We start from the raw sequence: 27,061 nt of genomic DNA on the forward strand, positions 1-27,061 counted from the left end.
CTGCGCGGACACGGACTCTTGTGCAGGAGAGCTTTTGTCTGTCATGCTTGAAGTCAGGAATCAACAATGTGTTATTAGAATCAGCTGTTACAGCCTGGTCTTATTGATCACCATGCAACACTGATTTATTTATATCTCAAACACATCTGTTCTCTGTAAGGCTCATCTGCAAATGTTCTTTATAACCCTTCACTTAACCTCTAGCAACACATATAAAGGTCATATATATAAATCTGCACAGGCTACCTGACTGTTTTTCATGTGACTTCACTTGGTGAGTTAAGTATGATATTTTTAAACCACACAATGTCCCGGTGTTGAGCTAAGCCACACTTTATAAACCACACTTTAGTCATGCGCTTGCGTTATCTATAATTACATTTATGACTCTTTGTAGTGTTAAAGCGTTTGTTGCTGTGTTGGTCGGGAGAAAGAAAGGTCTTTATGAAAGAAAAGTTATTACTTTTATGTATTGTTTTCCAATGTCCACAAACAGCATTACAAGGCTATTTATAGGTAAGTAATTACTGTACATACTGACATCTAATATTTAACCATGGGAGTTCTACGTATGGCAAGTACCCTATGCTAACCCCCACCCTGTGTTTTGGAAGAAAATACTAAATAACTTTTTTTTTGGAAGAAATTTAAACTGCTTGTTTATTTGTTTGTTAGAGTCATCACCAAAAACCTCAGAAAACAATTTTCAAGACAGCACAGCGTTAGGGGATTAAACCTCAGAGGATTAACCCCTTAAGTGCTGATTTGGAATTGGACTACCCAATGTGAGGCAAAGGACATTGGGCACAAGAATCCTGCATTCATTTTAGTCATTGTAGTGGTAGGTGGCCCCCGACAAATACCCAGAACAATGGGCTTTCAGGAGAACCAGGTTACATACTAATACATACTGACGATGATTTAAACCAAAGGTTTTACATTTGATTTCACTCCTTAGACCTGTTGATACTGACTGCTGCTACTTTTTCAGTACAGAGATATGCTGAGTTTTGAGCTAATAGCTCTTTGGGAATCACCTTGTTGGTGCAGAACTTTTTGTGCCAGTGTTTTCTTTGGCATTTTTCCTACATTCAGATGAAGAAATAGGAACAAAGTAGGTTTTTTTTATGACAAGTTGTTAGTAACAAAGTATTTAAAAATGCAATTTAAACTTGGTTCTTTGCTGAGTTGTCTGTGATGTGTAGACACTGGTTCATCTATTAAGAATGATTCAATATTTTTCAGTGCTTCAGTGATTCAGAAGTCTGAAAATGGTCAAGTACGAGGACTGGACTGAAAAGGAGTGGAAAAATAGACAATGTCTAAAGAAGTACTTTGGAAGAACTTCAGAAATCATGGCTCTATCTATCTATCTATCTATCTATCTATCTATCTATCTATCTATCTATCTATCTATCTATCTATCTATCTATCTATCTATCTATCTATCTGTCTGTCCGTCCGTCCGTCCGTCCGTCCGTCCGTCCGTCCGTCCGTCCGTATTAAGCTTTTAGTACAGTGTAGCTGCAGATTGATCATAAAAAAATGCAGTAAGCGAACCAGGCTGTCAGTCTCATGCATCAAATGAATGTGGTAAAAGACAATCTGAAAACATGCTGAGTATGGAAAGTTTAACACAAAGTTTTGCACTGCAGATTTTGCAGGGGTAATAATCGATATAATAATATTGGGGTTATTGTAGGTGCAGCATTTTCTTACAAATGTGACCGTGTCTCTGGCATTGGGTTTGATACCAAAACATGCCAACTGGAAGAAAATCATGTTATGATCATTTCCAGGCAGAGTGGTGCGAAGAGTAAAACTTAAATCCAAGCGGAAAAGACAGCAGGAACTGTTATTTTGATTTCCTCTAGTTTAAGTTCCTTCAACACAGGACACTGATGATACCTTAAGACACCTTTTGCAAAACTATGCACAATACTTCAACTATGGTTCTCTACAACTCTGCATCGTATTTATCTGTTTAGCTGTTGGGATATTTGAGCTTCCAACAGAGAATTAGCTATGTGCAGTTTGAATAAAACATTACAGGCCAGTTTTATAGAACAATAATATCATCCCTTTCTAACAGATTCACCTTAGTGAAGGATGTGTAACTTATATCTAAAGGCTTAATATAGGTTTGATAAAGTATTTTCTTTTTTTCATCACATTATGAAATTTCAACCAACAGCTGAATCACAAGGCTGAAGTTGTGGCAGAGCTGAGAAAGCCATCATTACCCTTGCGTTAAAGGTGAGAAATTGGTAGTTTCGAAACAAAACGTGGAATTCTATCTTTTCTTAATTGAAATTGTATTCCTCTATATGGTTCTGGTTAGTTTTGAAGGGGTGGGTCTTACATGGAAAATATGATGTCACACACTCTACGTACATTACGTTGCTTGGGGCTGCCATATGTCCTGTAGGAAGTGGTAAAAGTAAAAGAAACAGATAAAAGACAAACTAAATAAATAATAACAGCTCAAATCATTTAAGTAACTTGTAATACAAGGGAGAGAGCGTCCACATGTCCCCACTTCCTTTCCCCTTAAGTGGCTGAACTTTATGATTTGACTACAAATCAAATGGAAGCTGGAGTTGAAACTTGAGCAAGTGCTGGACACACCTGAGGGGTGTGTGTGTGTGTGTGTGTGTGTGTGTGTGTGTGTGTGTGTGTGTGTGTGTTGGAGCCCGGGGTGTGGTGCTGAAGGGACAGCTATCCTCATTGTTGGACTGGGTGTGACTTTGAGGAACTCTCCATGGTGCTGGGCCACTCTTGACCTCAAACATCCGACAGAGACGCCCTGCAGAGACATTTAAAGACTGCACGCCACGCTTTAATTATTACATTACACAGCTCTCTGGCGGGCAGGACAGCTGCGAGGACACTGTCTCCGGGTTAAATAGAGCTACAGCGAACAAGTCTTCAGTTTGGACAAGTGAGAGCGCAATATTTCCGGACATTCAGCTGTGATGCGCTCCCGATAGTGCCAGTCTGGACGGTTTCATTCGGGCTACAGGTAATCCCTCATTGGGAAACATCCTCCTCCTCCACCCTATAGGATCTCTTTGTGACAAAGCCAGACTTTAGGTCTCTCCCTCATATGCTGATTTATAACTCAAACAGCTGTGGGCAAGGAGCTAATTTAGACTCATGAGTAAGCAAATCAGAATTGTTGCTGATCTGTGGCGGAATCACTGACAAGCAATATAGCAGAAGGCTGTCTCACATCTTTCCCTAATATCAGATATTACGTGGATTCATTTTGCACTTCTCTCTCCACCGTGAGAGTGTGTGTGTATCTTTTTTTTCTCGAGCAGCATTAGCTTTACTGATTTTTTCCAGCTTTGGTCACAGTGCGACCACCTGCGATTGAAAACCGGCAAAGGCGGTGGCTGTCCAAGCGCACAGCGCTGAGGGAAGGGGAAAAAACCGGACAACACAACAAGCTGAGACTCCGAGCATCTGTGCAGCTACACACCGCTAAACCCAATCACAACCAACCGCCTGGAAGGGATGTCGACCGCCGGGGAAATGCCAGCTTTCTTTCAGAGGATGGGCTCCGAGAGCCCGGCCAGGCCCAGGCAGAAATTCTGTGGCGTGTTCTGTCCAGTGGAAGGTTCCTCGGACAGCAAGACGCTGGACTTTGATGCACTCTCGGCGTGCAGGGGCAGGAGTGACGGGCGAGTCATTGACCGACAGACCGACATCTCCCAGCCGAGGAAGGTAGAGATAAGGGAGAGCACAGGGAAAGAGGCTCTGCAGAATCTCGATGATAAACGGGTAATTTTCTCCGATTTTGCATGCCGATTGTGTATATTTTACACCTCTCCTTCCCAGTCTTCCTCCTTTTGTCTTTCTTTCTCTACATTTATCATTCCAGCTCTCATTTATTTCATCCAACATTCAGCTTTTTGCACACACCCGCGCCATTTTTCATCTACAATCGCATCAGTCACAGAGCCTTTGCCACTCAGCAGAGTTTGTTTAAGCATACACATCCAGTTTATGCCAGACAACTTGCCATGACTACATTTCCCAGAAAGCACTATGATGTAACAGAGTCGCTGGCCCTCAGTTAGAGGGCCCACCATGCAGAAATGCCAGAGGGAGTGGCTCTGTTAGTCAGAGTCCTTAACAGCACAGTGCAGCTGGCTGTTGGTGAAGGAAACACTGTTAACAGGTCTGCACGAGAAAGAAAAAATAAACATATGTGTCATCTACCATGGCATGATTTAAATAGGAGGCACACCTTTGTGAACACATCAGACTGGTTGCTTTTGCAAGGTGATGCAGGGTTGGACCATTGCAGCATTACTGCCCTTGAGATCTCTCGTTCTTTTAACAGCAGAACTGAGTTGATGGACAGGCTCAACCTGACCTGCATGACTTGCAGGAAAATCTATCACGTCTTTTACTGCTGCTTCAAGCAGTTATTCAGGTTTTAGTGATTGGTGGTCAACCCACATCTGTACTTCCTTTACTTAATACTCAAGCACTCAGGATGCTGTTAAAAGCTTTGGGCGTTGGTGTTGAGCCCTTTTATCATGTTACATATTGATCGGAAGCATTCGCCACACAACCCACTCCCTACTCTCTTCCATCTCTTCAAGTCATATATGATTAGTTAGTTGCTCTTCACTTTTCTGATGTGAGAGCTTACTTCACAAACACAGACTTCACAGACTTAATTGATGTGATCTTCAATATCAGTGATGTCATTATTACAGGAGATGCATTTCAGCGTTGCGTTCTTCAAAAGCAAGCTGACATTTTAGGACTGTGGTGGATAAAATGCGACACAACAGCGCTGCAGTGCATGTTTACTCAGCTATTGTGTGTAAATGTGGGTTCGCTGCACTCGCAATTTCTAGTTTTACTTCTGCTCCACTCAATTTCAGAGGCACACACTGCACTTTGTAACCCACACCATTTATTGTACACTTATTGTAAAGTAAGCTTTACAGACTTAATTAATAACACGTTAAGATAAAACTCTATTGAATTCATGTAAATGTACATGATTTTTTAGCACTGATTTCCAGCTCCATGTTTGAATCCATGGACTCTACTAGAGTAGGTTTGCACAAGTCACAATTTAGAATAATCCTTCTCTATCTCATATTAAACCTTTGTGCAGATCCTCTGTCTGAAACAAGGCATGTAACTCCCTTTAGCCTCCTTTTAAACCAGCATTCCTCTGATTGGCGATCAGTGGTAAACAGAAGGTTTGAAAAGCAGGTAGGTGAAGCTGTTTGCCTAAGATCACCATATTTTGGATAACAACTCTCTATGATGTCATACGGAGCCAAGAGCATAAAAAACTGTCTGAAACATGTTGTTAGAGCAGTCTGAAGCCTGAGCTTTTGTCTCATGGGGATTACATGTACTTACATAACATGTAAACTCATTATGTTAAACTTTGGCCCTCTTTAATATGGCTATTCAAATTAAGAAAATAAGAAAAACTGAGTTTGTGACTGAATTGACAACTTTTACTGTGGTTTTACAGACATTTATATAACAAATGAACTTTAGATAGCAATTTCTTGCCTTAAGGACTTTGTTTGCAGTTGTTTTTTAATGCACCTTGGGCAATCTGATTACATGCGGATGGCTAAGAGGCATCACTGTTTACAACTGTTTATCACATGTCTCCAAGGCTTCTGTACATATTTCACAACCGGCTTCGTCACTTCCACTGGAAGGTTAAAGGACACTGTCCCTTTTCTCTCCCTTGCACATTAAGAAAACAAAGTAATGGTTATAGCAGCTGTTGAGACTGGCAGGAAAATGTCATCCGTGTCCATGGCATTAAAAAAAAGAAACACCACATGCTGCACTAATGACATATTTTCCTGTTACATCCTTGTCAGGGACACATCAAGACAAAAGCATTACAGACTACTTTGGTAAGTCCTGTGGCTGATCAGCTGCACATCATGATGTGAATCTACTGTTCCACAAAGAATCCTTATGCCTAGCGGAAGACCGTGGAGGCCATGCTTTAAGCGTATACACCAAATTGGACCCTAACATTTGGATGTCACAGCAGAAGTCGAGGCTTATCAGTCAAGGCAACATTTTTTAATCTTCCATTGTTTAATTTTAGTAAGCCAAACTGTAGCTTTACCTTCCAGTTCTTAGCTGGCAGAAGCAGCGTGGTCTTCTGCTTTAAAGTTTGATGCGTTCTTCTCAGATCTCTGATTTTTTTTCTGTTTTTGGACTATTCTCTGTAAACCCTGGAGATGGGTTTGTGGGAGTGAGCAGTTTTCTTAATGCCGATACCATCCTGTCTGGCACCAACAATCAAAGTCACAAAGTCACTTAAATCACCTTTCTTTCTCATCCTGATGCTCGGTTTGAACTTCAGCAGGTCATCTTGACCATGTCAACATGCCTCAGTGGGTTGACTTGCTGCCATGTAATCAGCTGATTATATATTTGAGTGAACAAGCAACCGAACAGGTTTACCTAATAAAGTGTCTAATGAGTGTATATTTGCTGCTGTCTACTAATAATCTTATTTCCCAGAATGCATTTTAAAATCAGGTGTAAACACAGACATAAAAACTACAAACGGTTTTCAAACTTTGGTCTTAAAGGAACTGTGTCAGTTCAAATACATATTTTTTCTATTTATAAATAAGCACAAAACAAAATTTAGCGGAGAGCCTCTGAGTACAAAATATATCTGGTTAAGCTCAATTGACTACTTTTGGTAATCTTACACTGCTTTAACCTGTTATAGATAAATAATAAAGTTAACTGTGTACTGAGGAAGAACATTTTAAAAATGAAAGCAGAGTTTATCACATTTCTTTTACTATGAAGTGAAGTCTTCTCGATCGGTCTTTGATTAAAAATAAAAATGCAAACACTAAGTAAATCTCGAACAATGTCGGACTATTTTGTCTGTCAGCATTTGCCAAACACACAAAAGGCCAAATTTCCATTCCCGTGATTCCAGGTTTACCCATTTCTCAAATAGTGCTGTAATCCCAATTTGTATTGAGAACCATTCAAGTTGATCAGATCTGGAAACAGGTGAAATCACGTCACCCTGCCTGAGCCTGAGCTCTTGCTCGCTCTAATAACACCCCCACCTTCAGACACACAGCAGATAATATGAGGTAAGATGGCTGCTGGCTGTTTCTTCATTTGTTCCTTCGGTGGATGTTTGCAGGCTGCACTCCCTGCTTGCCTGCCTTCCCTAATCCGGCGAAAGCAATTGATGGCATTAGTGTGCTTCTCTGCTGTCAATGGAGCAGGGCGAGGCTCTGCGCATGCTCCGTGGGGTTCTTTTATTGGGAAGAGGCTCTCGAGCGGTCCCTCCCTCCCCTCTTGTCTGACTCCGTCTGGGAAGGAACGGTTTGGTGCATCGGCGGAGACCGGGAGGCTGCCAGGATCCGGAGTTGAGCGATAGTTTGATTCTTCACGTCTGTGGCCTCCTGCAGATCACCCGTGTCTGTGTAGTCTTCCCCCCTATTTATCTTCATCACCATCATCCTCACTACAGCCCGGCAGCCAGCGGTAATCCGTCCCGTTTGCATTTCTAGCGGTCTGCGGCGCACACGAAACACCGGTGAAGATGTCTGGCTACCAAGGCAAAAAGAACATTCCCCGCATCACAGTGAGTGCTCGGGTGTTTTCACGTTTGGAGTGGCAGTGAGTGGGTCCAGCCTGGCTGGTGTGGGCCTGCGGGGTGTGTTTGCAGGATGTCACCGGGGCGGCATGGTCCCTGCGCCGCTGCGCTCCTCGACGATCCAGGGCAATGGCGCAAGAGTTGATCTCCTAAAAGAAATTCCAAAATAAAATAAAAGCGTTTTGTAGATGGTTTTCTGTTTCGCTGTGAGATCGAAAGCACACGAGGGTCGAGAAATCAGTGAGGCCAGCGATAGTATGGTGAGGCTGAAATTTTCGTGTTTTTATTTATTTATTTATTTTTTTGCAGCATCTTTGCGACAAGTGCTTATGTCCGGATAAACCCGAGCTCTCGCTTTACATTAGAGTATCCATTGTTTGTGCACATTCACTCCACCCCTGCATTTCTTCTTCCGTGCCATGCATGACAGTTGAGATTTCACGCCGGTGGTCTTTGTTAGACTGTGTCTGGTGGCCGGGTATCACTGCACACCAACTGGTGGAGCAAATGCTTCCCTGCATCCGCTCCACGGCTCAGTACCCGGCTGTTTCTTTTAACCTTAGCGTCTTTTCCTTTTTTAAAGCCATCCTTGATATATATATATATATATCTATATATATATATCTCTATATTTAGATATATATATATATATATATATATATATATATATATATATAGCCGTTTAGAAGGCACAAAAGGCTTTAAGATACATTCAGTGTGTCATTGTGGAGCAGATTATTTCCCCGAATTCATAGCGAAGCTGCAGGGATGTGGTGCTTCAATGGAAAGTGGAGAATAGGGAGGGGATGGGAGGGGAGCCAGGGAAGGGAGGGGACAGTGGGTCCTATTTCCTTCCATGCCTGTCTTTCAGCTGTGTAATGAAGGGAAGATGCATATAGGCAGAGCTGATCAGGGAGGAGGTCACTGCCTTTTCATCCTGATGTCAATGAGCTGAAACAATGGTGAAGAGTGACCCAGAAGAGCCTGTTTGAAAGCCATACAGATGGATCTGCACCTTCTAATTGTGGACTTACTAAACAAAGCATTCAAGCAGCAGGATATGAAGCATCATTATCCTGTTATCTAGCAGGCCCACGCTCCCCAAAGGTTTCACCAAGCTAGGAAAACCTCTTCAGTCTGAGGAGATCATAGCACAAGCATGATTATGGTCACGGGTTGTCTCTGAGATATGTGCTGATTAGTAGATTATAAGAATTGTTTTATTCAATAAAGTTTTCTTTTGATCAGCTAATCGATTGATTGGAGCTTTCTCTGCCAGAGTTATTTCAGAGCCACGGCCTGACCCACATTATGCAGAGCTGTTAGCCTTTTGTGTCATGGTAGCCAAAGCAAACTGTAATTGGAGTGTCTAAGTGGTTGACTGTTCATGTAGCTCTCATCAACTTCAGATTTAACTGAAATAATAGTTCTTTAAAAGAGACACACGTCTCTATGTACGTACACTGAAGCAGATCCACATCATGGAAAGATTGATGCTTAATATATATTTCTAGCAATAATATGAAAAATTCTCCTCTGTGTTAATATCATGCATCACTTGGTGATAACTGGCAACCTCTCACGTGAATAATTTTCCTCAGTTCTCTCTCTTAACTGCTTGAGACACAGCAGATGGATGGTGGAAAGATCAGAGGATTAGTGGGTGTTGTAGTCAGACCTAACTGGATAGACTGTCTATTCTTAAACAGAGCATGAAAGACATAAGAAATGAGTCAGAGTCAGAGGGGATCTCTTGAAGATCTAGCAGAGGGATCAGAGGAGAATGTGAGGAAGATGTTACTGGAACTGTAAACTGTAGATGCTGGAAAGTAGCATTCTGTTTGGTTCCCGTGGACCTGAAAAGGCATTATTAGGATGCATGGATGACCTTATTAAACCAAAAAGACACTCAAGAGGAAATGAAGGTTACACTGAATTAAAAGTAAACAGCAAATGCTGAAGTAGATGCAAATGAGCCCCTTGCCTTCCGCACCTTTCTTCATAGACCACTCAAATCAGTATGAATTACATATTTTACTGAATTTGAATATTTTCATTGAACTGGGTGGAGCACTGGGCTCCATAGAACAGTTTAGCCAGATGGACATGGGTCAGCTGCACAGACAGGGACAGACTTAGGGCGGCTCTCATCAAATATGAATGAACCTCTGCAAGTTCACCACCTGGACTTGGTGCTTCTGTGTGACTTCAGAACCAGATTCATACAACAAGATCATTGAAACTGAACAACTAGCCAAGCAGGGCTGACACTGTTTATTTTTTAAAATGTTATTAGCCATTAAATATGAATTTTGGAGTCTACAACATATCATCCACTCCTTCAATTTCTGATGGGTTTAAGCAGAGATGCTCAGACCACCTCTCCCAAGCACCGGCTCTAGCTTTACTAAAGCATTGCCAAGCCACCTGAGAGAGATGATATCTCCAGTGTGTCCTGGGTCTGCCCTGATCTGGGATCTCTTACCAGTTGGACATGCCCACAAAACCTCACCTAGGAGGCACCCAGGAGTCTTTAAGATGCCCGAACCGCCTCAAATTTAAAGACGTTCTATCACTTTCTACAACTGGTATTGTCACAGTTGACAGTTTTGGTGGTGAAACAGTTAAATATTTAGTCCGTCAACAAGTTGTGTCATTTATTAGGAATGTGATCAATTTATAAAGTTCAAATGTGCTGATTCTGCAGTCTGTTCTCTGTTTTGTGTCACTGTGGACAGACTATATTTGGCCTTTAAACTGGTGCTTGAGCAGAACCTTTAATAGATGCTTATCACTCTTCATGCTGGCATTCGAAAGATTAAACCCAGAGTCGATCCATCAGAAAACAAATGAACAGATTCAAAAAGAATCCCTGAAAAGAAAACCGGAGTAATGTTTGCACTTGAGATGCTGCAAGTGGAAAAATATTTTCTCATTTTTGCTTGATGAAAACATAACTGATTAGTAAGCAGAAAAAATGGTTCAATCAGTTACATTTCCTTTGATGCATTTATTGATTGATTGGCTCTTTCAGCTCTAGAATGAGGGTGAGTTATTTCAGTGAAGGCTATAAATACAGATAAAAGTAAATCAAGAACAAGAAGGCTGTTTAAATGCAGCTCCAGTGAATGAGGTAAAAATAGAGCGAGGCTATTATAAGACTGTCCTGGATTAAAGTCTCAGTGGCTACAATCCTCAGCAAATGAAGGATCATTAAGTAGTGTGCTACTATAACATACCTTTAGTAGAGCAGTGTCTCTGGTGACAGTGCAGTGCATGTGTAGTTACTTCAAACGTGGCTGGAGTGAGTTCACGCAGCTATCTCACCCTGCAACACAGCCCGGAGTGCCTTCTCTTCACACATCACACTACGCTCCTAATCAGCCACCCACTGACTCAACCTTGTTTTTTTTTTTCCTTTTCTTTTATTCCCCCCACCTCTCAGGATCATCCCGAATTCCCCCATTCATAAAGCCAGAAGTCAGGGAGACTGTACAGCATGTATCAACTCTGCTGTTATTCAGCTGCTGAGCAGAGGGGAATGCTGTTGAGCAACAGTATCGCAGCTCCTCCGGCTGCGCTATGTCACAGGAAAAAGGTCAATGAATGTATTCTTTTTCAAGTTTGAGATTAATTAAACAATTTTGTAGTCAAAGAGAAAGTTTAAATTTAGTTTTGCATTTCAATTGGGAATTTAGGCTAGTTTACTTTCTATTTCAGTGGTAGGGGTTTGAGTTATGAGTTAGTGGAAAAAAGTTTTTAAGTCAAATTTTCAGAGAAATAAAGAATGTCATATTTTCATTTCCTGTGAATGTGGGAGGATAACAGAGCAATTTAAGAGACTTTTCAAACTAAATGAGCAAGTTTTAATAGCAAAGAAGAGTGTTTTTATGGATTAAGAGGCTAAAACAATTAAAAACATGGTGATCAGTCATCATGAAAATAAAGTAAAAGTGGAATTTCTTGCATCAAAGGAAGAATCACATTCATCCAATGCATCAAGTGTGTTTTATAAATAAAACAGAAATGACTACTTAGAAAAATTTTGTATCTGTTTTTTCATGTCATTAATGTGCAGATGACTATTTCTGGGAATTACTTTATTTCCTGTTTTGCACTTTATTTTGAAGGAGCAGAGTGTTTTCCCAGTGGTTGGCTGAACATGTATGGAGATGATTTTAGCAGTGGGCTGTTTTTTGACTAATCCAGGACAAATATAAATCATAATGCTGCATGTCTGACCTGGCAGCCTTCTCCACCTGACTTAACTGTTTCCAGGATATCTTCCATTTGGACAACAACATACAATGTTGCCGGGTTACGTCTAACACTGGCAGACGTTTTCACTGCACCCAAGCTGATTTTGCCCTGATTTTATGAAAGTCAGCAGTTTGAGTACCCAGGCTTCTCTTCTCTTCCTGTGGAGGGTCTTAGTTTTCCTCCGTATGGTGCTGTGGTTTATTAATGTCAGGATTTTAATAATCGCAGCATTTGATTGATGTTGGTGATTTAACAAAACCATTACCTCTGCTTTCCATTATACCCAGTCTGTTTCTTTTTCTTAAGCACAATGTTTTACGTTATTAATAATACCTGTAAAAATTATAAGGATCTCTCATAACCTCATGAGAAGTATTATGTAAATCTACACTTCTCCTTAGCTTCGTAGAGCTTTTAATTCATTGTTTTTACGCCCCAAAGCACTGCAGAGTCCATACCCCTCTAACTAAATGAGAAAAAGGCCCATCTAGTGATCATCTGGTGAGTAAAGCATACATTTAGCAGCTAAACATAACGACAGAAACAACATTTCTGAAAAAATTTATCTTTAGACACAGGCTTTCCTGCTGTGCTGATAGTGTGACAGAGAACAAGACAGATTTTTACTAACCTGTCTGTTTTATACTTTGTTATTTTGCTGATGGCTAACCATGATATGCAGAGTTTACCAGCCTTGCTGGGACTTGTTTCTTGATCTCTTTCCATGTAAAATTCAGTTTTATTTAATCCAATGTGAATCCAGCTGATATACTTTAATGATATTTAGAAACAGAGTGTATGAGATATTCTAAAGTGATCCCTACTGGATGGAAAAACTGATCCACAATATACATCTCGGGGTTAAAGTGCTAACAACATGCCTGCAGATGGATTAAAAATGAGATATTTCTATGTTAGAGCTATTTAAAATCTAATGCCAGCAATGTGTTAACAGCATGGATATTAAAAAAAATGGACATAGTCATCAATTGTTGGTTTTCGACACTGTTAAGCTTCAACATCAGTGTTTTGTCCATCACCATGTTGGGTTTTTTTGGAACTGGAAGTTACCTTATGGATCAAAGATTGGAGTCATCAAAAGTGTAAAAGATGAAAGTAGCTGCTGCGATGTCATCTATTGCAACCTTACTGGTTAATGATTTATGATTGTCAACAAGCGTGCCGCTTTATACCATATCAATGTTGATGCATGATATGACCAATACTTACATAACAGATTTAATATGACCCAAAATACCTTTTTTTCTCTCGTATACTTCTATAGAACTGGAAGTCTTTTCTAATGGCTTTCAGATAGAATCCATCCAGCTTCTATCACTTATCTAAGTCCAGCTTGTGGGGGCAGCAGTCTAATTAGAGAAACCCAGACCTCCCTCTCCCCCAGCAACCTCCTCCCCTTCAGCTGGCTCATATTAGTGTGGAGGAGTGGCTGCGCTACTCTTTGTCTCTTGTGAATGACCAAACTCCTCACTGTATCTCTAAGGGAGGTTATTTGTATGTGCGATCTCATTCTTTTGCTCAGTCACTACCCAGAGCTCGTAGCAAAGTACACTGAGGGTACATTGGCTAATTAGCCCTAACTAGACTTTCACTCAAGAAGATAAGTACAACCCCCCCAAGAACTTCTGGTATCGTCAGTACATAATAGTGAGGGTTAATATTATTCAGGTATTACATTACAAAGGCACCAAATGCAAACACACACCCAGATAGATGATTTACAAAGAAATTCCTGCCACTCAGAGTTGTTATGAAGGAGGAAGGAATCCATAGAGGACAAAACTATATTTTGTACCCAGCTGTAAATGTGCACTTCAGTTCTCTAATATAGAAGTCTGTGGGGATTGACTCGAGCCTCAGGAGGCACAGAGACGAACTGGAGTTGTTGTTTCAGCTCTGGACGTTGCCCCTTCCAGTCACAAGCTCTTATAGCTAAGGTAAAACAAATAAACACAAACAAAACATTAGTCATAGATATCTAAATTATCCACACTTCACAGTAATTAAAGTTGCAGACAATCTCATAATACTTAAGGAAATAAATTTGTCTAAAACTGACACTTATCATTAACAAAAGACAGACAACACAGCAGGCTTCTGAGCTTCATTATCCCACAGTTTGAGTCACGTGTTCACTCCTGTTTTCTGGAGGGCTCAGTTTTAGGCTCTGTTGATACTGCGTCCCACTGCACTGCAGTTTTTTGGCATCTATCAGCAGATAGAAAAGGAGCCATGAACTGTTTGCCCCTTTGGTGTGGGTGGGACTTATTTATGCTCTGTCTCCATGCTCCGCCCACTATGCCGAAAGTATTACACTAGTCCAGGATGTTTTGTTTGAGGAAACAGAGGTGAAGGAGGTTGAGGAAAGTTACTGTGTTAAACAAAATATTCAGTGATTGTTTTTATAAGTGTCCTAATTACGTTACAGATCAGGTTTTTTTTAATGCTCATTGAACTGTTTTTGCCTTGTATGCAATCTCAGTAAGGTTGTAGCCTGGAATGTAAACACAGTAGTTTAGTAACAGTGGGCCCATTGAGCTTTATCCACATCCTGTTTGTGAGCTCTGAAAAAGTTCCCACGAAGGAAAGGTCACTGTCATGCTTGGCACAGATCCAGTACAATCACACGCTCTGTCACACGACCCCTGCGAGCTTTAAAACAATTGAATTATTTTAAAGCACGGTTCTGGATTCAGGGACACTAATTGTTCTGCAAATACAGCTCTATATGAAACAGCGCAATAGGTGCAATTTTGTGAGAAGGGCTGCAGTGTCTTGGCAAAGTTCAGTGAGTAATGTGATAATGACAGTCATGACGGGGCGCATGATGTAACGGCATATTTCAAAGCAGTTGTTGGGAGGAAAACGGGCCAGCAGCGGGCTGGAGCGAAGCCAGTCGCTCAACCAGAGCACTCTGTTCCACACAGATCGAAGATTACCACATGATCTATCTGCATTAGTTCCATCACTGCTGTCAGAGTGTGGCCACACCTTTCAGATGACAACTGCAAGGCATTTTCCAGAAGCTGCTGCAGTCAGCTGAAGTTGTTTTACTGTGTACTTTACTCCATTCTATATTTCATCCAGAAGAATACGGGGTATTGCTAATATGTGAAACGTTAGTACACATGTGAGGAAAAAAATGCTTCAAAAGCAGTCATAAGGAAATTTGGATAGGTATATATATCTGAGATCATTGTGTGAGGACTTTGTTTTTTCCTATTCAGGGGTACTACTGTACATGGAAAAGGGTTTAAAGCTTTTGTGGCTCCTGAGGGAACTGCGGATCTGATGGACATCACTTGAGTCAGTGGCCGTCAAAGCTGAAGACTATGAAACTGAAATTATTGGGCAGCCATCTTGAGGCTGCATTTACCTCTGCTAGTAAAAAACAGCTGAGGTCCTTCACACTGGGGTCTGGTTATGAATGGCATTGTTGGTCCCAGTCAAAATTTTCCCCCTGCAACAGCACTAAAGTTATGCAAAAGAAGTGCATATTTATGGAGCGTTTCTTTGCAACATCCATCATTTTTTTTAAACCATTAATCTGTTTATATTTTTAAGACTTTCCTGTAGTAAATATTGAATGTTGGTCATTAAAACCACCAAATAGACCAACTTAGTCTGTTTACATACTAAGCTAAAAGATATTCAGTTTATTTATTTATTTTTTTAAGTGAGCTAAATAAGTTTGCGTTATTTCTACATATGTGGCTGTGTTATATAAACAACCTATTAGGTAATATTTTACAGAGCTGGCTTATGGTTTGTGCTGCCTGCAGCACAGCAGTTGTCCTCTGGGCTGAAGCTGCTGGCCTGGCAGCAGCCAGTGGCAGCGCCTCAAACAGAGCAGCCTTTGTTAGAAGGGGGAACGCTGGAGCCCTTGTGACATAGCTGCCACTCCCTTTCTTGGAGAGAGGGCCAGGGCCTCCCCGGGGTGGCTCGAAGGAGGGACTGTGGAGGTGGTAGACTCCCCCCTCCTCCCCGTCCTCTCTCCAGCATAGAGACAAGTGGCACGGCAGCAGGCATGGATGATTGATTACACGCTCAGTGGCCTGATTGGTTCTCTCTCACGTCTGTTTGTGCGATAATTCGACCACATGAAGGGGGCAGATGGGTGTGTCTGGAGGCGGGCTGCTGTCTTTATTGTCCGAGCAGTGAATGATTTCCCTAATTTTGCTTTTAAAGCAAAGATCAAGTGATCCACCAGTGAGAGGAGCGGTGATGAAAATGCACTGGGCCCTCTCTTTGCTCTCAGCACAGGGATCTAGAAGTTTGTTGTTCTTCTTAATTTGGAGATAATGCTTTGTGTACTGCAGATGTTCACTAATCCCATTTTAAAGCAGTCAGACTGTTTGAATCCAGTCCCCTCCTTAGATTAACGTCTTTTCTTTGTCCGTATTCATCTTCTTTTCACAATGTCTTTCCACCGCCAGCCTGACATAAACAGTGTCACAGTGAAAACATCCACACACAAAAAAAACTGGTGCTGGTCCAAACATCCCAGCTCTTAATACTCTTTTACCCCCTGCCCCTCCAATCAGCCACCCCCACCGGATCAGTGTGTTAGAGTATTAAGAGTGTGTACAGTGTGTTTACAGATATCTGTATGCGTGTGTGTTTGCAGAATAGGAAAGCCAGTGTCAGCTGAGAGACAATGCACAGCCATGTGTTCCTTATCAGACGGCAGCCTAAAAAGGCCAAGCAGAGCCAGTATTTATGTTTTGCTGTGATTGTTGCCAATCCACTCCTTGAAGTGACATTTCCCAAAACGTCTTTCATCAAATGCCCTTAATCCAGCATCCAGTTGAGCCAAATCGGATACTCACCCTTGTAAGCGTATTTTTATAGGCGGCTATAAATCCATGTCTTTTACAGGGTTGTTATTCCTACAGATTAACTCAAGCTGTTTTTTTAAACAAAAATGTGCAGCAATTCACCTTCTTTATTGTTTTCCAGAGCGACCGTCTCCTGATCAAAGGGGCCAAGATTGTGAATGATGACCAGTCCTTCTGTGCCGACATCTATATGGAGGATGGAGTCATCAAGTGAGTTTTCCTTTAAGCTGCCGGCAGTTTATTAAAAACCCAACTTTTACCATGTCCATGTTTGAAGCTCTCGGCTGAATCACTACAAACTAACTAAGGGCCTCCTCTGCAGCAAGTAGAGTTTACTACTCATCTCACCATAATCTCACTATGATATACAATTACCTCTAAATAGCACCACAAATAATACATTCTTCTTGCAGAGTGAAAAGTAAACTTGTCATTATTGCCATATAAAATCTTCAGTGTTTAATGTCAAAGTTACCAATAAATGAAACCAGCACTGCCATACTACAATTCTGATCACTTTTTTAGCTTGTCATTATAACTTTTCTGTAAATTCGTTAGGTTAATCGTCATGAAACTAAGCTGTTTTAGTGCCAAAAGTGACTGAGTAGGATGATTTATTTATGATGATGAGCTCTAGCAATGCAGGACAGATATTTTTTCTCAAGTCTGGCTTTTATCAGACGGCCCTGGAGAAAGCTGACAATGCAGTCAGTTTTTAGTTTTGACTGTGTTTGCTATACAAAACAGGAAAAGTTGTGAGTAAGAAGTTAATTACTTTTTTGCAGAGCGTAATGGAAACTGCCACAAAGAAAATGATGAGCATTGATACATACTCAAAAACTACTACCCTAACCCATAAGTATATGAAACCACTAATTACTAAAAAATAGTAAATGTAATTAATGAAATTAAAATGACTAATTCATTTGTAATTCTGCTTTCTAAAATTACTAAGGGTGGTGTAATCAGCAGTTTAAATGTTGCTTTTCTCTTTAACTCAGACAAATCGGGGAAAACCTCATTGTGCCCGGTGGGGTAAAAACCATCGATGCCCATGGTCGGATGCTGATGCCCGGTGGCATCGATGTGCACACTCGTTTCCAGATGCCCGATCGGGGCATGACCGCCGCTGATGACTTCTACCAGGGCTCCAAGGCGGCGCTGGCCGGAGGCACCACCATGATCAGTGAGTTGCTGAGCACAAAGCCCCTGCTGTCTGCAACAGAAGATTCAGAAATGGGTTAAAGTTGGTGTCTGAAAGCTTTGTGTGAGTGAAAGGAAGCTGAGTGTGTCTGTGGTGGGTTTTTCCCCGCAGTGATTCTTCATTTACTGATTGGCCCTAATTGAACATGTCTTAATGAGAACAGGAAGCGTGCCAGGCCTGCTCATGAGCAAGCCAAAATATGAACCCATCCATCTGGTCGGAGCACTCTGAGCCATGAGGTGCTGATTGCTGTACATACTGTGTCAGGAAGTTTCCAAAGAGACAGACAGACTCTGTAGTTTGTTTGCTATTATTTTATACACCCTGTTTATGTAATTTTGGCCTGTTGTAGTTGTAGTATTCTGAATTTCTTAATGGTGCTTGCAAAGCCCAGATTTTCTTCTCCTTGGGCTCGTTTCCCTTGCACTTCAAAGTCGTTAAGCTCAAGTTAAGAGTTTAAGCATTAGTTGAAAACTTGTCCGCAGGAATTTCTTTCTACTTCCTTTGAGTTACCATCTATCTGTAGTTTTGTTATGGCTTGGTTTGTCCTAGACATAGTTTTTAAACAGGGCATTGGAGTCAGTTTCAAGTTGTACCCAGATTTAAAAAAAAAAAAAACCCAAACTCTTACCCTGTGTTTTATCAGTGATTTTTTTTTCTAACAAAATATCGTAAATATAATGTAACAGCAAATCTTGGTTCTTACATTGGTTTAATGGTAATGTTATTTTTAAATTTACATACAAATTTAAAGAGTTGACGTAATGAGCAAAGAAAACAAAGCTAAATGAAAACTTGAACTGTAAATGTCACACTGGCCCTCCCTCTGCTGACTCAACAGGAACACCATCCTCCTCCTGGCAGCAAAACATACTCACACTGCATGCCTTTTTTACCCCAAGCTAAAAGCCGATTGCTGTAGCTCCTCTTAGGGGCTTAGTCAGGTCTGGAATTGGTGTGTAACATCCTGCAGCCTGGTGACACTTGCCAAATAGAGATGATTTCTATAATGAAATGCTCTATTCAATGTAGTTTAGGCTTAATTAAAGGCATCTGAATCCAATCTTAACTACAGACTACATATAAAAGGTACATTTTAGCCACCTTGACACCACTCACTCACTGGTAATAGTCATGTTAGGTTGTTGGGTTTTTCTTGGAGCCAGTAGGGACAATGTTTTGGAGGGATTTGTGATGATATTAGTTAGCAGGGCTTTCACACAATAGATACCTGCTAAATCGTAAATATAATAGTATTAGAATTTCACTCACCAAAACTCAAACATAGACTTCTTATATTGACCTTGTGAGCGTTGTTAAATTTAAACGCGAGTTAAAAAAATTCTATTAATTCACTTTTATTTATATCGTGCCAAATCAGAAAAACAGTTTCCTCAAGGGGCCTTATATTATATGGTAAAGACTATAATAATACAGAGAAAATCCCAACAATCAAACAACCCCCATCAGTAAACACTTGGCGACAGTGGGAAGGAAAAACTCCCTTATAACAGGAAGAAACCTGTGGCAGGACTAGGCTCAAGGAGGGTCAGCCATCTGCTGTGACCATTTGGGGATGAGAGGAGGAACACAGGACCTTACAAAGACATTCAGTCTACATACATATGTATCAAAGAGGAAAAATAGCAAATGTAAAGTTGGGCATTTTAGCATTGAACTCTATTAAGAATGTGTTTTGGGGAAAGCCTAAAGTGGCCACTTCAGGAACTGCAGTTTCTGCATTCACTGTTTAGCCCTGGAGTTTGCATCTTGCTCTAGATATGAAAGGTTTCTAATCAGACACGTTTCATACAGTTTCAGGTCTGACTCTGGTGTGTAAATATGATCATTTTTAAAAATCAGTTTGTTCCACATGTTCATACAGCCAGGCGTGAAATACATCATTGTCCATTAGGCCTGGATACTACATAACATAAAAGATAGATAAAATACAAGACAGCAGAGTTCCTGTATTTGTGTAGCTGTTTAACCGTGTGTGTGTGTGTGTGTGTGTGTGTGTGTGTGTGTGTGTGTGTGTGTGTGTGTGTGTGCGTGCGCGTGTGTGTGTGCGTGTGCGTCTAGTTGACCATGTGCTACCTGAGCCTGGCACCAGCCTTATGTCAGCCTTCGAGCAGTGGCGTGAATGGGCCGACAGCAAGTCCTGCTGCGATTACTCTCTGCATATCGACATTACCGAGTGGCACAAGGGAATCCAGGAAGAGATGGAGACGCTCGTGAAGGATCACGGTACGTCTCACGTAACCACAGTCATGTTTGATTATCTTGAATTAAAGATTTGCGCGTTGGGAACGTGATTGGAAAAATTAATATTTAGATCTGTTCGATGCAAAAAGATTAACATCAGTCAGTATCAGTCCTGTAACCTGAGTGCAGCAGCCTGCACGTGATGCATTTAATGCAACTTTTTAGAATGAAAGCATCAGAAAGAGATGTTCTACTCACTTTTTAGCAAGACACACGCAAAAACCCACAATAAAGGGTCTTATTTTACACAATAGTTTTCTTGCATTCAAATGATCCAAACTTAGGGTTCATCATCTACCAAGGAACTTCGTATTTAAGTTGGTTAATGATTAGTATTTTTTTCTGCTTTAAACCTTTCAGGTGTTAACTCTTTCCTGGTCTACCTGGCTTATAAGGATATTTTCCAGCTTACTGATGCTCAGGTAGGTTGTCACTGAATTTTTCAGCATATTCTGTATTGTGCTACAATAAATTGAATTATGCTACAGCCCTTCTGTACAAACTCTTTTAGCTTAAAGGCTGCTTATACTTACAGCGGTGATATTAGATATACTGTTGTCCGATCGCCAGGGCAACAAACAGGCATTAAGTATTGACCTAAAGAGGAAGAGAAAGAGATTGAAAGCCTACAGTAAATCTGACCTAATACTATCATAAAAGTCATATCCTACTCTTGATTTTGGCTCACGCGCTCACTCTACAGCGTGACTTACTGTGCGAGTCTGTTTGTCTTGGCTAGGCTTCCCCTCGTGCTGATTTTCCTGTGTGTTTCTCTTGGGAGAGCGACAGGATAATGAAAGCCACAAACTCTCTTTCTGACTGAAAATGAATTAATCCCACCTGAAAGCAGTTTTGAAACAGATCTGTGATGATCTTTGCACCTGTGTGAGGAATGCTGGCAGTTGGGTGCAGCCAGAGTTTATCATTTTCTCTTCCGTGTCAAACTCTGACGGCTTTTTATTGTTGCATGTTTAGCAGTCCTGGTTGGGGGGATGATGACTCGTTCATCACCACAGTTTTTCTTCTGTCTGTGAACTCGCTGTGTTTCCTAAACTTCAGACTGTGGGAGACTCGCTAATAAAGATTACTACACAATCAGTTACCCACAACTGATAGTGGAAAAAAGAGCTTATGTTTGCTAAAATTATTCAATTATAGACTTTAAATCCATCTTTTAAACCAAATAAATACTAGGGTAGACCAAATGTTAGCCCTTTTTCCAATTAGTCACATTCATTCAGACAAAGACATTGTCTGAATGACCCACTGACTTAAAAAGAAAAGATTTTTCCAATATATCACTGCTGGAAATCAAAAAAGCAAAAAAAAACCCCATGCTGTGAGTTCCTCTTCATCTAAAACAATTGATACAACTAGACTTTAGGTCTGTGCTGGAGTTCAAAATTTTACTGTCTTTGTCTTTGCTGCAGGTGTATGAGGTTTTCAGTGTGATCCGCGATCTGGGAGCCATCGCCCAGGTTCACGCTGAGAATGGTGACATCGTAGCTGAGGTATGACTCTTCATACCATAACAAGATGCCATCTGGAGATGAACAGACATGATTTTTCTGCAGGATTTTTGCATTAAATGGAATCTTAACGCCCTAAGCTTTGAGGGTTATGAGATACCGCTTGAAAGCTGGACTTTGAGCTCAAAGACTGTGACACATCAGTTTCTTCTCAGTTGTGACGAAATGTTCAGTGCTAAGCTGTTAATAGCCAACAGATGAGGATAGATATTCTCAGAGCTGCTTAGTTTTCACTGCCAAAGCCAGTCATGACAAACATTCGTCCACCTGCACATGACTCAACATCTCGTATTTCCCAATGCGCTTTGTGTGTGCTCATGTGCGTGTGTTTAGGAGCAGCGCAGGATGCTGGAGCAGGGGATCACTGGGCCTGAAGGACACGTGCTGAGCCGCCCTGAGGAGGTGAGTCACAGCTACAACTCTGTGAAATGTTGCTTGGACTTTGAGGAAAGCGTATCGGTTCATCTCCAAGTTGTTGGGGTTTTTTCGCAGTAGGGGATGTGACCTTTACGGGCTTCAGCGTTGCTGCGTCTGAATCGTTGAAAGTTTTACCTTGAGGCTCTGGATTTTTCACTTCTTTATAATCTTTGTAACTTTCTCCTTTTCCCATGATGAATGTAGATAATCACGCCCTAAAGCCACTTTAATTGAGTACATCCTCCCTGCATAAATCAATGTTATTTTAAAATCAGTTCCTCAGTTTTTCTTCTTAAGGTTTTCTGTATTTTTCTAATTATCATCTGATGAAGGCAGTGATTTCTTAGGGGCCTTAGGGGAAAAAGCACAAGTTAAATTGTCATGGCAGTGCTGCTCCTGCTCAGGTTAATCAAATCTTGACCATTTTCCATGGTCATACATGGAAAAAGAGACATAAAAATAATGAAAAATACCTTGAAATGTTGCAATAAATTGACCTAGAAAATTTTAAATTCCATATTGCTTTTCACCTCGGAACATTTTCTCTGTCATTTAATCTATCAGAAAACGTCTCCCTTCAGTGTTTAACCTTGTTGTACCTGCATTGCTATGCAAGGAGAATATGAGTTAAATATGAAGCTACAGCTCGCTGCTGAATACTTAGATATTTCCTTAATATTTAGCTTAAATTGATTCACCTCATTTATTCATTTTATATACTATATATAAGTTATTTACCTTTATAAATACATGTGATATCTAAAACACCAGGGCATTGACATACTGTTGTGCACACATTAAAATGACGAAGACTGAAATGAAGAAGAGAGGAATAAGAAAGGTCATCACCTCCATCTATTAAAGTGAACTCTTCTGTATTCCAGGTGGAGGCGGAGGCCGTTAACCGCTCTGTGACTGTAGCCAACCAGACCAACTGCCCGCTGTATGTCACCAAGGTGATGAGCAAGAGCGCTTCTGATGTCATCGCTCAGGCCAGGAAGAAGGGTGAGAACTAAGATAAAGATACTGCCCATCGTCAGAGAGGAAAAAGACAATATTAGTGGATTTTCACAATAATATGAAACTAAATTAAATTTAAGCCCAATTTTATGTTATGATTAAGATTAATTATAGAGTAGACTTCACAGAAAACGGTAAAATAAACACAGATAAGTACAAATAGATGCAATGAAGCTTTTGCATGAGTTCGCATGACATGCACGTGAGGAACATAGGATCTTATGCTATGATGGGACTTGTCTTTATAGGCACTGTTGTCTATGGAGAGCCAATCACTGCAAGTCTGGGAACAGACGGTTCACACTATTGGAGCAAGAATTGGGCCAAAGCGGCTGCTTACGTCACCTCTCCTCCACTGAGCCCTGACCCGACCACACCAGACTATCTCAACTCCCTGCTCTCCTGGTAATTGGATGCAAACACGTTATAGGCAAAGTTAAAAAGAAAATGTCAGCAGTGCTTTTTCTCTGAGCATGACACAGTCCTGTCTGTCTTTTTTGTACTAAACTTATTACATAGTGGAGACCTTCAGGTGACAGGAAGTGCACATTGTCCCTTTAACACTGCCCAGCGTGCTGTGGGCAAAGATGACTTCAGCTTGATTCCTGAGGGTGTGAATGGCACTGAGGAGAGGATGTCTATCATTTGGGACAAGTGTGTGGTGAGTAAATTTTGCTTTTGGGTGGAGTTCACAAGACCCTGTGCAGTCCTGTGAAAACTCCCCATGATTCAGTAGCTTGTAGAACCACCTTTAGCAGCAATAACTTGAGGTAATCATTTTCTGTATGACTTCAGTCTCTCACATCATTATAGAAGTCTTTAGGCCAAGTTTGCTTCAGTTCATTGAGGTTTGCAGAAATTTCTTTATGACGATGGTGGCATTGTGTTAACACTCACCTGAAAGCTCCAGACCAGCAAACTGCCAAAACTTCTGCTTTTATAGAGGTGCTCACACTTTCTGATGCTCAGTTAATCAGGCGCATTTGATTAACAGCACCTGGCTGCTACTTACCCCCTTAATTCCCATGGAAGCGGTAAGGGTGGACTTATTCTTTCACAGGACTGTGTCTCACAATACACTAAAGGCGTTTTCACTCTTGGCTCCATTCTTCCCTCAAAGCAGCTCAGAGCAGTTAGTCAGCTCTTTTCACGTTTATGTTAACACTGTAAATGATGTCAGACCTCTTTTAGGCAAACTGAACTGGGACTCATTTGAGAAGTGTTCGGTTCACTTCAAGTCCACACTGCGGTCTGTTTAACCTGTGCATTGTAAACAGAAACTCACTGCCGGTGTATTATAGGTCTCTCGGCGTCTCTAGGCATGCTGTTGACAATAAGCATGCAACTGCTTAAAAACCAAATTGACATATGGAGTGAAGTAAAGCTTTACTCCAATTTACATCCAGCTAAAAGGGAACGGCTTTATTGGGAATACATCACCGAGCTGTAGGAGTTGTGCCAACCCTAAAAATGTAATTAAAGGGGAATGAGGTGATTTTATAAAAGTAATCTGATACCATCCTTTAAATGTACTCTGTTACAAGTAAAAATGCTAGATTTTGTATCATATTAGATTAAAACTAACAGTACTAAATGAAAAAAAAATTCGCCCCTTACTGTCATTCTGTTAAAAATCTGTCAAAACAATTAGCTTGTTTTTTATTTTTTGTTTTTTGGTACAATAACTTCTTCCAGGATTATTTTCCATGTTGCAGGTCCCCAAAATACATATAAATGGCTCAACATTTTCCAATTTTTAAATTATTACTATTTTCCCCAGTAATTCTAAGCTGTGATAAGGTCAAAGTCACACCCCAGCCATTTCAGTTTGCATAAATACAACAAATCGATTTCAAACCCACTCTAATGCTAAACCTTGTTTCTCTTCAGTGTTTCTGCTTTATCAAACCACATTTGAGCACCAAAATCACAAACTATATCATGAACTATATCATAATAGTAGTATTATGATAGTAGTACTACTATTAGTGGTTTAATAGTAGTATAATATATCATAATAATAGTAGGAAAACACCAGTTTAATGCCTGTGACATTAAACTGGTGACATTAAACTATTTAAAAAGTACACTTTGGATAAACTTCCAAGGGTCATAGCCCCAAAAATTCCACCCACTCCTATGTACTTTGAAGGCCAAAAACAGTGCTTTGTCCTCTATCAGATCTACAAAAAACAGAACAAAAACAAGCTAAATTTCTTGGTGCAAGAAGAGGATTTAGGAGGGTTGATCTTGATTAATTCAAAAAAGGGCCGTATGTGAATACACGTGAAACGGACAAAACACAAAAGAGGTCACAAGCTTTGGTAGCTTTCTCACTCTCAGCTCTGACTTATTTCAGGTAACGGGTAAGATGGATGAAAACCAGTTTGTGGCCGTGACCAGCACAAACGCTGCCAAGATCTTCAACCTGTACCCCCGCAAGGGCCGCATTGCTGTGGGCTCAGATGCTGATCTGGTGCTGTGGGACCCTGACGTCACAAAGATCATCTCCGCCAAGAGCCACCAGTCGGTATGGTCCTCAATTATTTCTACATAACTAGCTATTAATACTGACACAGAGGTCTCTTTTCTTCGCTAATGAAAGCCTACCATATACTGACTTTAATTATATACGCTGCATGTGCCAAAAGTTTGCGGGCATTCCAAGCTGCTAAGGAACTGTTTCCTGTTTCTTTCAAACAATACATCGTCATAGCAACAGCGTTAGATGAAAACCAAAAAGCTTGAAGGTCTGAAAAATGGAGCTGTCCAAATTTTGAGTGGTTCTGGTTAATCAGCTAAGAGTAGTTTATAAAAATATAGGACAGCGAACTTCCTGTAAGTCTATTGTGTTGTGACTGTGGATCGGTTTGGGCATGTTTATATTTTAAGAACAGGACTTTTTAACAAAAACTGGAGTCCAGTAACAAAAGTATATATTATCATATTAAACCACTGATGCAATTTAAAGCAGCAGTGTTAAATAAAAACCCACAGGCTTCAAAATATGAAGATAAGATCGTGAAAATACAACCCCTGGACTTCTGGTTTCCTGTAGGTGGCGCTATGACAAAGACTCAGTATTGGAATGCAGATATACTCCTACTTGTAAAAGGCTAGCCTTGAAACTAGCCATTTTGGTAACTCCTTATGAATGAGGAGAGAGCAGTAACTTTAATGACCACTTCCATGACCACAAGAGCCTCAAAACTACATGTATAAATTAAAATCTCATTGTCTCATTCATTTCAAACTGGTGTCAGAGTTCAGGATCCACAGAGAATAGATTATTTAGATTTGGATAAAATTCAGGTAATTTCATCAAGTGATTAATACTGTTTGATAAGCTTTTAATTTGCCCTTGTTAAATTGCTAAAACAAAATATCCTGCATTCTAAAATGTGGACCTTCCTACTTTAACTCTTTCTGAAAGAGTAAATGTAAAAGCTGGTGTGTGACTACTGAATCACTCAAGAGGTTCTTACAGACTGCTCACGGTCTTAAAATGAACAGATCCCACGGGTCAGTTCTTTTCCTGGCCATGTGCATTTTACTAAGCACATGGATCATAGAGGAGAGCTGCTGTTAATGGGTGTGGCTGACGAATTGCACTTGCAGAGGATAGCGGGGCTGACATCCGGAGGTCTGGCAGTTAGGTCCAGGCGTGTCTCTCCATTCCTGATTCCCAATCCAGTTCCTGCATTACCTGTTGGGGAACACGTATATAACATTTGCTTACATATTTACTATGATAACCAGTAGATTTTTTTTTCTACAACCGCAAAGTAGAAACTGTTGCAACGCTATTTTGGGGGGCTTTCTGGCACTGAACAATTACTGTCTTTATGTCTTTGGGATT

The 27,061-nt window shown here is 40.7% G+C and overlaps 1 protein-coding gene across 2 annotated transcripts in view; it reads left to right on the forward strand.

Annotated features, from left to right (window-relative positions):
* The first annotated feature begins 3,119 nt into the window (after nt 1–3,119).
* The window catches only part of dpysl2b (dihydropyrimidinase like 2b), a 31,288-nt gene continuing 7,346 nt past the window's right edge, over nt 3,120–27,061 (forward strand). The window contains exons 1-11 of one of the 2 annotated variants that reach the window (XM_085413538.1): nt 3,120–3,786; nt 16,889–16,977; nt 17,769–17,953; nt 20,054–20,218; nt 20,597–20,658; nt 21,667–21,747; nt 22,099–22,167; nt 23,067–23,187; nt 23,451–23,607; nt 23,722–23,863; nt 25,562–25,732. In XM_085413538.1, the coding sequence (XP_085269664.1) occupies nt 3,520–3,786; nt 16,889–16,977; nt 17,769–17,953; nt 20,054–20,218; nt 20,597–20,658; nt 21,667–21,747; nt 22,099–22,167; nt 23,067–23,187; nt 23,451–23,607; nt 23,722–23,863; nt 25,562–25,732 (1,509 nt within the window). In that variant the 5' untranslated portion in view covers nt 3,120–3,519. Of the gene's footprint in view, nt 3,787–7,311; nt 7,637–16,888; nt 16,978–17,768; nt 17,954–20,053; nt 20,219–20,596; nt 20,659–21,666; nt 21,748–22,098; nt 22,168–23,066; nt 23,188–23,450; nt 23,608–23,721; nt 23,864–25,561; nt 25,733–27,061 lie in introns of those variants that run through there. The other variant, XM_085413539.1, reaches the window with a different exon arrangement.

This window comes from Rhamphochromis longiceps, linkage group LG7 (genome assembly GCF_057381845.1).
Source record: "Rhamphochromis longiceps isolate RC_006_pf linkage group LG7, R_longiceps_female_GT1.1, whole genome shotgun sequence".
Taxonomy (NCBI): domain Eukaryota; kingdom Metazoa; phylum Chordata; class Actinopteri; order Cichliformes; family Cichlidae; genus Rhamphochromis; species Rhamphochromis longiceps.